General features: G+C 41.7%; 1 protein-coding gene across 1 annotated transcript; it reads left to right on the top strand.

The window, feature by feature from the left end:
* Positions 1-1880: 1880 nt before the first annotated feature.
* On the top strand, positions 1881-11333 carry LOC124743679 (speckle-type POZ protein-like). Its single transcript, XM_047248855.1, has 2 exons — positions 1881-2570; positions 11210-11333. Exons 1-2 carry the CDS (start codon positions 2026-2028, stop codon positions 11331-11333), a joined length of 669 nt encoding a protein of 222 aa, XP_047104811.1. The 5' UTR covers positions 1881-2025.
* Positions 11334-14146: the final 2813 nt, after the last annotated feature.

Genomic DNA, 14146 nt, shown 5'->3' with positions numbered 1-14146 from the left:
AGGCTAAAATGTTTGGTGACACCCGATATACGGCATAGGCCCCTAATTTAGCTTTCATTTGTCGCGAATCTCTTGTGTAGCACTAAACTCCAAGCGACTGGAAAAAAGTGCATCCATATAACCAGAATAAAAAAACGAATCTGCAAAATTACAGATCAATGTTCTCAAAATTCGTCTGCTGTAGAATCCTTGAACATGTTATCAGTTCAAAGAAAATAAATTTCCTTTATTTAAGAGCTTCTGTGTGCAAATCAGCACAAATTCAGAAAGCATTGCATGTGTGAATCTCGCTTTGTTATTTGACATGATTATACTGCGAACTCTGGTTTAAGGGCAAAAGGTAGTCCATACTGCTAGATTTCCGGAAAGTATCTGCAGCTGTCGCACTGCAGCCAGTTAATGGAGATAGCAACAGAAAAGGTTCCCAGATATGTGAGTGGCTGAAAGTCTTCTTCAATAATAGAATCTAATATGCTGTCCTTGATGAAGAGCATTCATCAGTGTCAGGGGTATCGGCAGGGCGGTGTGAGAGGACCCCTGTGATCCTCCACATACATAAATGAGCTGGCATACAGGGTGAGCAGCAGTCTGCAGCTATTTGCTGATGATCCTGAGGTGCAGAAAGGTGGTGTTTTTGAGTGACTTAGCAATGTACAAGGTGACTTAGACGAAATTTCTTGTTTGTATAATGAATGAAAGCTACCTTTAAACGTAGAAATATGTAAGCTATGGCAGATGATTAGGAAAAACTACCCAGTAGTGCTCCACTACAGCATTAGAAGTGTGCTGTTTGACAGTCACGTCGATTAAATATCCTGGAGTAACGCTGCAAAGCGATATGAAATAGAACGAGCACGTAAGTAGGGTAGAAGGGAAGGCGTGTACTCAGTACATTTTAGGAATGTGTAAATAACCTGTAAAGTAGATGTCTATGGAACAGTAATGCGACTCATTCTTGGGTACTGCGTGAGTGTTGATCGTCACTGGGTCGGATTGAAGGAAGGGCATCAAAGAAATTGAGGCAGGCTTCTAACATTTGCTAGCAATAGGTTTGAAGAAAATGTTACAGAGCTGCTGTGGAAACTCAAATGTCAATCCCTGGGGGGAAGCTGTTGTTCTTTCAAGGAACACCATTGAGAATACGTAGAGAATTGGCTTTGGCAGCTGACAGCAGATCGATTCTGCTGCTACCAACGTACATTTAGCGTAAGAACCCAAAGATAAGATGCTAGGAATTAGGACTCATAAGGAGGCATATAGACACTTGTTTCACTGTCCATTATAATTATCCGGGCTGTTATGCCGTGGTCGATTGATGAATTCTGTGTCGATTCCCAACGTTTCATCTCCGACTGCGGGAGATATCTTCAATGGGGTCTGTAGCTCGATGCAAGGTCCAACACACACACTGGCTCGCTACTGACTGTAGTGGGTGTGTTGGACCTTCCATCGAGCTACTGACCCCCTTGAAGATGTCTCCCACAGTCGGAGACGAAACGTTGGGAATTGACACAGAATTCATCAACCGACCACGGCATAACAGCCCGGATAATTATAATGGACATGATATTTCCGGCCGTGAAAGTCTACATTTTAGTACTTGTTTCACTGTCGCTCTACTTGGGAGTGGAACAGGAATGGTAATTACTAGCAGTTTCCTAAATACCTGGAGTGATTATGAGCTGTAGATTCGCCAGGTCTTGTTTGTATTGTTCCTGATCTCCATATTTAAAACCTTCATTGTTTTGTAACACTGTACTGCGACTAGAAATTGCAGAAATAGTGTCATCACCCCTTTCTGTCGACTTCTTGTAAGAAATACGGGTGTTTGTTATTGTATTGTTGAAGACACGTGGCTATCACCTATGGCTAGGGAAGGATGTCATGCAGTTGTGATTGACATGTAATAGGCGATATTTACCCGCTGCTGCTGAGCACAGATCACGTATGCCTAATACATGAATTTACGGTGCTGTGTAAGGGCAAATGGCTGTTCAGTGATGCCTTGTTTCAGAAACATTCGCAATGGCAGCCGCCAAGGAGGTGCAAGAGGCTGCTGCTACGGGTGCTGGGGAAGGGGCCACGGTGACTCTGGTGGCCGGGGACACGCGGCTGGAGGCGCACAGGGCCGTCCTGGCAGGCGGGAGCCCCGTGTTCGCCGCCATGCTCTGCCAGGACACGCCGGAGGCCAGCAGCAGTGTGGTCACAGTCCCCGGCGTGGAGGGCCCGGTGCTGCACCAGCTGCTGGCCTACATGTACTCCCTCCGTGCTCCCGAGGTGCCCCGCATGGCCCCACAACTCCTGGCAGCTGCAGACAGGTACGGCGTGTGGGGGCTGAAGGTCCAGTGTGAGGAGCAGCTGGCCAGTCAGCTGTCAGCAGAGAACGCGGCGCGCACGGCGGTGCTGGCAGTGAGGCACTCCTGTCCCAGCCTCGCAGAGGTCGCTGTCGCCTTAATAAAAGCCAACTCGCTGGTGTTTGCCACAGCGGGTTGGGCCGATGCGGTCCTCAACCACCCTGATGAGGTGGTCAAAGTGAGTCAGTTGCTCGGTGGGCCACTAACAGAAACCAGGTAACTGCGACACAAGATGATCACCTGCATTTCCCATTGTTAAGTGTGAAACTCTGTCCCCATACCTGTGTGTGTGTGTGTGTGTTCAAGGCTATAATGTTTGCCACTGAGTTTGTATAGATGTCTCTGTCCTGTAAAATGCAGCTTCATTGATGCCTACAACAGCCATTTGCTGGTACCTCAGAATACTTTTGTTGCCTGGCAGATTGAAAGGGAATTCTTAAGGCTTTCGTCGCCACTTGTTGGCAAACTGCCTACTGGCTTATATCTCGGGTTCTTTGGCCGATGTTCGTCTGATGATTTTACTGACGTTTCGCCAGCACGAGTGGCTGACATTGTCAAAGCTTCACCACTGCCAGTGGTGAACTGGAGCCCACCTCGCTGCCACAGACGGGATGACTGGACGATCAATCATTACCAGGATGAAAGAACATAAGAGACGTTGCAGGTTGGGCCAGCTTGAGAAATCAGCCGCTTATTCAGAGAAGCTGTAGAAATATAAAAACACGTGAATGGCTTCAACAAGAAAGCGGAAAGCCTTAAGGTAAACGGATCCTGGATTCCTGTAATGCAGCGAACGACCGTCGCAGGTAGCAAGAGTACAACTGCACCGGAAATGACCGCGGAAAAGCCCTCAGACATTGGTGCAACAGATACATATGGTCTGTGGCTGTGAGCTCGGCTCCAGTTCATCACCGGCAATGGAGGGTGAAGCTTTGACAATGCCAGCCACTCATGCTGCCGTAACATCAGTAAAATCATCAGACAAACATCGGCCAAAGAACCAGCGACAGAAGCCAATAGGCAGTTTTGTCACATTCAGACATATCTCTAAATTTAACAGTGTTTACCAGCACATGTCATGAAATAGCCCAAGTTTTCGTAGCTTCAAACATTTTGACCTTTTAACAGTCCCTCGTTATTTGTTGTCACTGTTAAATTGCATGTGTACAAAACGTTGCCCTATAGCTTTCTGCATCAGGTATCTCAACAAAGGTACAAACCCTTTGTATACAGCATCAGTCATTTTGCTGTGGGCGCAAAGATGCGTTGCTGAGCACATAAGCCGAAGCAGTGATGTGTCTAGTTTGGGGCCAAGATGAGCTGTGCCTCAGGCCTCATTCTGTGCACTGTGCAGGTCACTAAAATCCTGTTTGCATAAAGTAGAGTTTAAAGCGGTTCAGTGTGTCTTCTGCAACTGCTACTCACAGTAAAATACCTAGCAATAGTGTCACGCTGCGTAAACACAAGAAAAGATGAGGACTAAGTGTGTCACTCATAACCAACACCTGGTACAAAGTAGCCTACTGCAGCACAGATCATGTTGAGCAACAATATATTTACAGTTTTCGATTGATGATGTAGCTAATATAGACCTGAGGAAATCAGTTCGTGTAAAGTAGATACTCAGAGCAATTGCTATTCCCAACTCGGTGTTTACAATCTGAAAATAATTTTCTCAGCACAATCCTTTACTGTCTTTAGACGGTACAAGAAAACTTTTTAACTACATTTAAGGCACAGCAGATGAAACTGTTTCTCATTAATGGCTTGTATAGATGATTCGCAGAAAAGGTGAAGTGAGCGTCTGTGCACCCATGTGAGGTTGACCATTATGCATGCAACCTGTGACCAGCTCAGAGGATAAGAACCCAGGTCTAACGGCAGCTCTGGGTGCTCCCATACAGTTTGGAGTGTCCCCATATTGTTTCTCTCTGTTTAGCCATCATGCAGAGCACATGCAACACTCACTCCCACAGAAGGGGTTTAGTGGTCAACATGCTTTGCTTGCATCCTTGATGAAAAGGCGTCATATTTGTCTGCCTGTCTTTCAAGTTTTCTGTATCTTCACAAAACTCTCCAGTGACTACCACAGGATTTCATTCAGTTAGGGTGCTGCTGACGGCCTTCCCTACCCTACCCATTGCTGCTGCTGTACCTTCTCCGATAACCTGAACATTGAAGAGTCACTGATATTTAACTTCCATTTGTTCCACACCACTTAGTTATATATTCCCCTGAATTTCTGATAGCTAATAAAATTTTTGGCTAGACTTAAATATTTATGCAATACTTTGTGCTGTTTACTTACTAGAAATTTTCTCTTTTGGTTAAATTGGCTGCACTCCCTAGATCATTGATAATTAACTTCTAGCCCCTATTGTTAATTATTCAGCCTGATTCTCTCTTGTTTGGTTAGCATGACATGAAAATTCATGTTTGAAACACGAAATATATTAAAACTGCTCTACATTTTCTTTAAAGAAGCTGTTTTCGGAACACATCACTATCTAATCGCATTAATGTGACAACCTGTCAAAGGCCTGAATAAGCTCCTTTGGCAGCACAACGTATGTGGTAAGAGAGTCAATGAGTTTCTGGAAGGTACAGACAGGCCAGCTGCACTAGGCTTCTCAGTTTAGAATCCATGGCATGAACAGCACACTCGAGGTAGTCCCAAAGATCCTCGATTGGAGTGGTGAGGGGGAAAGGGGGGAATTGTAGGTAGGCTGGGAAATATGAAAAAGAAAATATGATGCCTGAATCTAGATTTAACGTGACCAGCGAAATGAAATGGAAAGAAGGATGGCATGTTAGAGGAATGTGATGATATCAACAGGATGAGGAAGTTGAGGAAAAGGTCAGCACTGAATAGCAACCCAGGAGTAATTTTGAAGAGTTCAGTGATTTATTTGTGTCATAATTAGCAAAACAATAGCAACAATAATTCGGGTTAGGAAGCCATTGTCACTCCCAGAAAACCAACTGACAGTAAGAGAGTATACAACAATAGTGAATAGGTATCTCTGGATGTAAAAAGAGAGAAACATCTAATAATCATTAGGTTGCTGTAATAGGGGAAGGTAAAAAGACATAGTTAAGAGACAATATAAGATTATTGGAAAGAATGAGAGAGGAGAAAGTTTCCTAGAATTCTGAATTAAATACCTACTGGTAACAATAAACACGATCTTAAAGAATCAAATCAGAAGAAAGTGGGAAAGGCCTCTTCTGCCTGAGCTCCTCAAGATATGGAGCACCTTGGTCACGCTGTTGCAGTTTTGCATAACAGCCTGTCCCAGCATTGACACACATACAGAGCAGAAACTGTAACCGTTATAGATTACTTTTCTGGCTTTTCCAAGAAATTTAGTGCTGATAGCACCACCTACGTTTATGTGAGATATGGGGGTGGGGGGAGGAACGTGAGTTTCTTCACATGAGAGTAGCAATACTGCTCCCTGTAGTACCATGGCTGTATTCCCTGATGTATTCACATACTATTACCCTGTCCCTTCTTCTTGTCAGTTTCCCACATATGAGTATCCTCACCTATTTTGTAGAGAACTTCCACAGTTCCTTTCTTATCAGTTCACATCTTTCTATAGCCTCCCATTCTGAATGTGGTATTCTCTTTTCTTGCTTTTCTCGCAGCGCACGATTCATTTTCATTCACTACTCAGCTCCAGATGTACATTCTCAGATACTTCTTCTACAGATTAAGGCCTGTGTTTGGTATTTCTAGTCTTGTTTTCTAGGGAATGTCGTATTACCCTGCTGGAGCAACTTTCATTGTCCCTCATGTCTATGTTTGTTGCTAGTGTGGTCCTTAATTTTCATAACTTTGTTATCAATGTTGTTTATACTACTACCCAATACATTCATCTTTCTTTTGATTGTAAATCCTAATGCTGTATTCATTAGACTGTTCATTCCATTCAACCGCTCTGGTAATTCTTTCTCACTTTTGCTAATGATAACAATACTATCAGCGAATCCTATCATGAAATCCTTTCATTCTGAATTTTAATTCTATTCATGAATCTCTTCAGTTGCAGCAGTGATACCTCGATTTTCGTTTTAAACGATAAGGGTGAACCATTTCTGGCATATTTTGAATTAGTTCCTCTTTCTTCCATTCCTATTTTTCCCTGTCGATTATTGTATATAACTACATGTTACCTGCATTTCCCCTATTTATTAAACTATTTTTAAGGATTTTATACGAGTTGCACCATTTTACACTGCTAAAGCTTCCTAAAGGTAGACTAATCCAATGAACATTCCTTTAATTTTGGTAAATATTGATTCCATTACCAAGTGCAAGTGCCTCTCTGAGACCTTTATCTTTCCTAAATCCAAACTTACCAGACTATAATAGATCTTAAACTTTCCCTATCATTCTACTGTATGTTGTTCTCGTCATAAATTTGGATGCATGAGTTGTCAAGCTGATTGTGTGGAACTCTTCACTTATTGGCCTTTTCCTGCTTCTATAGTATCTGCATGACATTTTTTTCTGAAGGTCTGCTTGTATGTCCCTTGTCATAGGTTGTGCAACCAACGTGAACAGTCGTATGGGTGTCACTTTCACCAAAAGTTATAGAAATTCCTAAGTAATATTATCCAACCAGATTGTCTTGTATGTGTGCAAGTATTCCAAAGCTTTTCTTAAGTTCTAATACTGAGTCCCCTATGTTTTGTTATTTGATGACCATTTTTTTCTTGGGTCATGTCATCTGATAGTTCCTTTCACTCATAGAGGTCTTCACTATACTGTTTCCAACCTTGCTCTGCTCTGCTTTTAACAACAGAATTCCTTTCTTACTCTTGATCTTGAATGCTCACACTTTTCCAGCAACCATTTTGCTTTGTTTTTCCAGAACTTCCTTTTTCATTGGTTCCTTAGTGACCTGTAATGCTGTAGGGAACAGTTCCAGAAATGACACACTATTTTAATGTTTTGTTTTTATTCAAAAATTTAATCATTTTTTATTATGTAAACACTTCAAAATCCAGGACGTCCACAAAAATTATTAGAAATCATTAAACATGAAACTACAATACTAAGAAAAATTAAGACAAGAAACTATGCTCATGTGTCATTTTATACTTACAATAGGGACCAAAAGATAGTGCACAATTTTCAGAAAAAGTAAACACCCTAAGCCAAAACCTCTTGAGGGTTTAATACATATCAATGCATATGTTTCTAAGGTCTGAAAAAATTCATAACTGTACTTGGGATATCAGCATACTGTGAGCCCATACCTTACATATAGTATATTTAATGCACGATTCCCCTGGTCTTGAATGGAAGAAGATAGTGCAGTACATACAAACACAGTCATCATCTGCACTGAGATCTGAGTTATAGAGTTATCTGCTTAACTATATTCTTTTGCAAGCTTGTCGAAATATCTGTCAATCCTCAGTTAATTTTCACTGGTGCACTTTCTCTTCTAGAAGCTTGTTGTTGGTACAGCTACTCAGAAAGCCAGAAGAAACCAGAGTTATTTTACGTTTCTTTAATGCGCATTGTACTGCAGCACAAACTGGAAATACTTCATCAAATGGTGCCTTGAGTCATCTAGAGCTATCTTTTACAAGTCTCAAAGCTGTTTGTGGAAGTATTCCTCTTCAGATGGTGAAATATTCTGTAAAACATGTGAACATGCAGGAAAATTGGGATATTTGTTGTCACACTTAGGTGGATGTGAATTTTGGTCACTATGTACAGGCGAAGATTGTTTTCGTCCAAGCTGCCGGCCGAGCCCATTGCATACAGGGAGCATGCAGCACTGTGTGTCCCATGAGCCAGAGAGGCGGCCGCCGTTTATGCCTTCTTCTCACTTTCCTTTGGCAACAGGATTGCTTGGATGTTGGGCAGGACAAAAGCCTCTGTGGTGATGTCAGAGGGCAGCTTGTTGCGCATCTTATTGTTGCAGATTGCAGGTCCAAGTGGTGCAGGGTGACATATGTCTTATTGTTGCAGGCTACGATTCCATTCAGCTCAAGCACTCAGCTGCTAGGTACTCAGTGATGGCGGCGAGGTACAATGGTGCCCAGGCACCCACAGGCTCTGCATACTTAGCCTTGCGCAAAAGAGGGTGGATTCTGCTGACTAGGAGCTGAAGCCCAGCCCTGCTTGAGTGGTACTTTCACTTTCCCTTGACTTAGCCTCCCTTTTTGCGTGTGGACATTTCAGCTAGCTAAGTGATGCAGGCGAACGAGAGGGCAGCAACAGTGTGACCTGGAGTGAGTCAAGCAACCTTAGGAAATCCACTCTTAGTATTAACCACACATGCTTCTATACCTTATGCAGTGGCAAAGAGCTAACGCATTTGGCACTGGGTGATGTTGGGTGTGTTTCTAGGAGGTTTGAAACTTTCATTATAATGGGTCTTCCTGGGCCCAAAAATGCAAACGTGTATTGGCTGAAGTTGGCAATTACAGTGGGATAGTAGGCAAAATAGAGAAACTCCATTTTCATTGGCACATTTCAGCACTTGAACATGTTTGAGATTCCAGCAATCATCATCAGTGATAAACACTTTATTCTCTTTGCTTACCTTAATGAAACTAGAAAAATTTCTCCAGCCATTCATCCACTTTCTGGCCCTATTTCTAGAGTTCTTATAGGTACTCCATCAGTTAATTGCTCTTTCGGTTTTTTCAGGGGTAGAGTAAAGCTGGAGGTATAAAGTTAGCAGCAGAATTCATGCACGCTAATGTTGTAATGTGCAACCTCCTTTCAACAATTGTAAGTACCCCCACTTGTTTCTCCAGTCATTGCAAAAATTTTTTGCCTCATGTCCACACATGAAAGTACAGATAAATTCATGCTGGTGAAATTCCTTCTTTATTGAGGACATTCATATAGCGTGTAAAATCTGTTAACCTGAACTCTATTAAATACCATTGCATGAGCCAAAGTAGCAGCTTCCAGCTCCCTTAAAGATAAATCAGGATTGTGTGGCATAAATCCATTCAGTCAGTCAGTCAGTCAGTCCTTATTACATTTTTGAGAGATACTATTTTGTTTTGCGGCTTAGTAAGCTAGTTCCTTTGGGACACTATATCCTGCATAAACCCCTCGTCAAATGTAGTCTGAAACCTCTGACCCTTCGTTTGTGGCATGCGTTCTGAAAGTCACCTGTGATACACCAAATTGTCTGGCTGCTCTCAATCAGCCGATTTCATTCTTGTTTACTATACTGATGGCCCTTTCCATGGCTTATTTATCCCATGACGGGCATGTAGTCTTTCGGACAAATATTTTAAGAAACTGCAAAAATTTGGTAGGAATTGGGATCCAAGCTCTTTTATGATATTAGTAGTGCTATTGCAATGTATTTGTAAATATTTTAAATGGTTTTATTACGTCAGTTGATCAGGCAAAAATGAGTCGTTTTGTCTTTACTCATGACATGTCATTTTATGGTATACATATAGACATAGATGAAGCGACTTAGTTGCTCTTTACCATAGCCTCGGATTCCAAACAACAGGGTCTATTCATTCACAGTCCCATGATGCTTTAACTTGATTTTGGTATCTCTGTGCACTCTGTGTTCTAAAATGAAGTAGCAACATTGCTACTATGTAGTAAATGTCACTGTTGTTCCCTGTAAACCAGTGGACACAATAGAGGTAGGCAGTAGAGCACAAGCACCACCACCACCACCACCACCAGCACAACCAGCACAACCATTGGTGGACCTAGTAAAGCACTATGGGGGTCAACACGATTTGCAGGCTGTTAAATATTGTAGACTTTTTCATGATTCACATTCTCTACCTCATTATTCAATAGGACAGGTTATGGAATGTTACATAAATTTTCAAAAAAACTTATTCATCGAGAGTACATGATGTATGTAAGAGTTCATTAATTTTTCATTCCATTTCATGGATTTATTTTAACTGGAACAGTCGTATTACCATTTTAGTGCGCATCTGATATTTTATCAGAATGGATCTGGGCATATGGAAGATGAATATTATGTTGATAAGTTGTAATAAATCTCTTTGCAGAATAAGAAAAGTACATATCATTTATTTGCTTTGTTTGTCCAGAAGTTGCCACATTTTAGTTACCAGCGCATGTCACACGTATTTTACAATATGTATTCTTTTCTAGGATGACTGTAGTGAACTTGTCAGATACAAGTGACACTTTGTGTGTGTGTGTCGGTGTTTCCCCGTTTTTTCAAATATGTTCATGTAGAAGACTGTACACTGTTACAGGCTTCAGTTGTACACACACACACACACACACACACACACACACACACACACACACACACACACACAGACACACACACGATGGAGAAGTAGTAGATTAGGTGCCATTGTTACATGTAAAACGTTTCGATGAATTTCTTTTATGTGAAACAGAAGCTGGCGAAATTTGCTGATAAAGGCCACCAAATATACCAATAAGAGGTTTGAAGGATTTTGCTTTAACGTCAGGAAAGTCTTTAACATGTAAATGTCAATTGTTTTGTGTGTAATCTTTGATAGTTTCACTGAGAACTAGTGTAAGCTTCCTGAAGCATCTATTGTAGCGGATATAATGACTGCTAAGAAACAGCACCCCAAGTTGAAAGAAAATTAGTTACAGCAATCAGCGTGTCGGAATTTGACAGATGAAAATCTTGAGAGGTTGCATAAACAAACTTTTAATGGATAGTGGTTGAAGACAGAACCACTATACCTTAATATACGAGTTTCGTATCATAGAAGGGGAATATAGTAGGGTCGTTGTTGGACATATGTATACATTTTTGGTTGTATGTTTTCTTTATTAAGTGTATGTTTTCAGGAAGGTGTGAGAATTTTTATGTTTTGTGCAGGAGCCTTCCTGGAAAGAAGATTAGCCGAGGACTGATCCAGGCAGCTAAGGAGGGGGCGGTGGAGGAGCTCAGGGTGCTTCTTGCGACAGGGGCGAAAGTGGGGGCGAGGGACGAGGACATGTGAACTGCTCTGCACTGGGCAGCTGAGAGGGGACAACTGGAAGCAGTAACATGTCTGTTGGAAGGTGGAGCAGAGGTGGATATCGGGGACAGCAGGCAGAACACGCCGCTGCACTGGGCTGCACTGTGCAGCAAGATGCGGCCACACAAAGGTGGCGGCCGTGCTGCTCGATGCAGGAGCTGACACTGAGGCCAGGGACGCACACGGGCACGAACCCTGTGTCATCGCCAGGCAGAACGGCAAGCAGCAACTCGTGGAGATGCTATCGTGAAGGATTCAGTTCAACAAACATCTCTGCAATAATGCTGAAATGACTCTCTGCATCTGTCTGATATTGTTCTAAATAAAGAATGCAAAGGTGAATACTGCAGTCCATCATTTGTACTCACCTTTAAGTAGGACTCAAATACAGTGGTCTCATTATCAGAGACTTCGTATTCTGTGGTGTGCGAGGCAATTGGGGTTAAGCAGCCATTCATGCAAGGTGCCTGCCACACAGACTTGACACACAAATGATTAGACAAGCAATTCTATACAGCACAATCTTACAACTGTTATAATGATAATTGTTCATGGTCCTATGTCATAATGCAGCTGAAGCATCATCGTCAATAGAATAAAAATCAGTTAAATTCTTATAAAAGAAAAGGACACAGCCAAATTTCCAGATTAAAAGATAAGAATATGTTTCTATGATATAAGACGGTATCTATTTCTGCGTCTGCTGCAATAATGGAATAGTTCATATATTTTATTATTGTGTCATACTGGTAGCATAATTCGCATTACCTTATGTGCTGGTCATCTGTAATTGTAAAAGCAGTTCTTGTTTAACTACAGAGAAGCAAAGCTCAATCTCAAATCTCATGATCTTCATCTGGCTGTAATGCTGCTGACATGAAACATGTTACGATCTGACAGACAGTGTTGAATACCACCACGTATGGGATGCCTTGGCAGATCTCACTACTTTACACATTTCCCTTCTTTCAACCTTCTGTGCATTCCCCTATCCAGATATCGTCAGATGAGCGCTTGTAGCAACTCTGGACAGACAGGCGCCATTGCTGACAGCACCCACACTGCCCCAGTTGGCAGTCTTTGTAACTACAGATTGCAGGAATTCTACAGCCGATACCAGAACGTATCGTACTTCTGTAGACAACTAGGTCACGAAAAGGAGCACTTCACGATAGATACATATGCCACCCCAATCCTAAAGAAGGAAGAAAATTGTACTTGTTACATTTTATGGAATAGCTATGCAGATAGATAGAACTTGGCAGTTTGCAGAAAACAAAAGGAGTTCTGGAAACTGGGGTGATGCAAAACATTTTTTGATGTGTGTATTATGCTGTCATGATATCAGTATCTAGGCGCTGAATTAATGAATCAGTTTGCAGAAAACAAGACTGCCGACCATATTGTTTCCTCATTTCTGCGAACTGATGTCCTTCATGTAGTCGGCCATTGGACATTCAGTCAAATATTGAAGAGTCGTAATATTTTGTAGTCGGAGCAACAACAGCTTTAGCTACACTCGTACATTGTTAGTGTAAAGAAATTTACAGAAATTCTCCAAAATTTTAAAAATCGATTAAAATTTTGTTCTGAGAAGGGATGAAAATGCCTCAGGGTCATATTAGCTGTATAGAGGTTCTTTTATTAGACAACACAACCACCATTATAGGTCTAATGTACAGTGATAATTACACTGCATAAGGCTAGAGACGATGTAGGATATACCAACATTGAAGTTGTAAACTGATCAATTGTATAACCAATGGAAATGTTATCAGATTAGCTTAACTCTGAATTCTAGAGCCTAAAGTGAACGTCTAAAGTGTCAAAACTCATGACTCATTAAGAAAGCAAAGCTTTGTTACAACCATCCCAGGGTGTAATATGGTGACTCCTTATTAAATGTGGTCTTAAAATGAATTTTCGATTGAATGGATTTTCGATTGAACACCTGCAATTTCTCCATCATGTGGGTAAAAGCATTGTTCACTTAGACTGCTCATAAAACCGTGCTAAGTGACGAAGGAGCTACAACAGTCTATCCAGTGATAGATTCTTGGACCCTGCTAGTGAGAGCTCAGCTTGTATGGGGTCCGTTAGGGTGGGCAGTTGTGACACTCGCCTAATAGAATTCACTTTGAGGAACTAATATGAACCAAAGTAATGGGCGGGGTAGGAAATGAACGTCAAACGAATGATGGAAGCACTAGGTGGTTTAGTCATCACTTGGCACAGTTTTGTTGGCAGTCTACATGAACAATAGTTTTATCCCCATGATGGAGGCATTTCATGTGCAACAAGAACGCTATGGGCATGTAAGGCATGTCAGAGCTAACATCTGACTAGGTGGGATGGTTTAATTTTTCTCTATTTGTACACGCTCACCTCTACATTCCACAAATCTGCTTTCTGGTCTATGGCGACGTGCAGTGTCACTCCCTCAAATACTGTAAAATAACTAACTGAAATATTTGTGTCCCTAAGTTGCATTATGTTGACTGTTTGCTGTAAGCGTGTCCTACACATGAAATCTTCGTTTACTAGATAACTGAAGCAAGCTGTCGGAAAAATTTCCACATAGTAAGACACAAATGTTGATTTGCTTCACTCAAACTGCACACCCTTACTGAGTGGTACCCATATCAAACCTGTGACCTACTAGGTAGAAACCGCAACCTACTGGATTAGTCAGGTCTGCCTTTCTCTACAGTTTTTACTCTCTGCAGCTCCCTCCAGTATCATGAAAATTACTTCCAGATATCTTGACAGATGTCCTATCATCCTTTCCCTTCATC

Source organism: Schistocerca piceifrons, unplaced genomic scaffold, assembly GCF_021461385.2.
Source record: "Schistocerca piceifrons isolate TAMUIC-IGC-003096 unplaced genomic scaffold, iqSchPice1.1 HiC_scaffold_2510, whole genome shotgun sequence".
NCBI lineage: Eukaryota > Metazoa > Arthropoda > Insecta > Orthoptera > Acrididae > Schistocerca > Schistocerca piceifrons.
The sequence above is the reverse complement of the archived record's forward strand: the minus strand, read 5'-3'. Positions and strand labels throughout refer to the sequence as shown.

What these genes read in the sequence shown, in the direction of transcription:
- LOC124743679 (XM_047248855.1), top strand. Translation starts at nt 2,026, where the DNA reads ATGGCAGCCGCCAAGGAGGTGCAAGAGGCTGCTGCTACGGGTGCTGGG. An exon ending in GGGCCACTAACAGAAACCAG is followed by an intron (nt 2,571 to 11,209) that starts GTAACTGCGACA and finishes TGTTTTGTGCAG; the next exon opens with GAGCCTTCCTGGAAAGAAGA.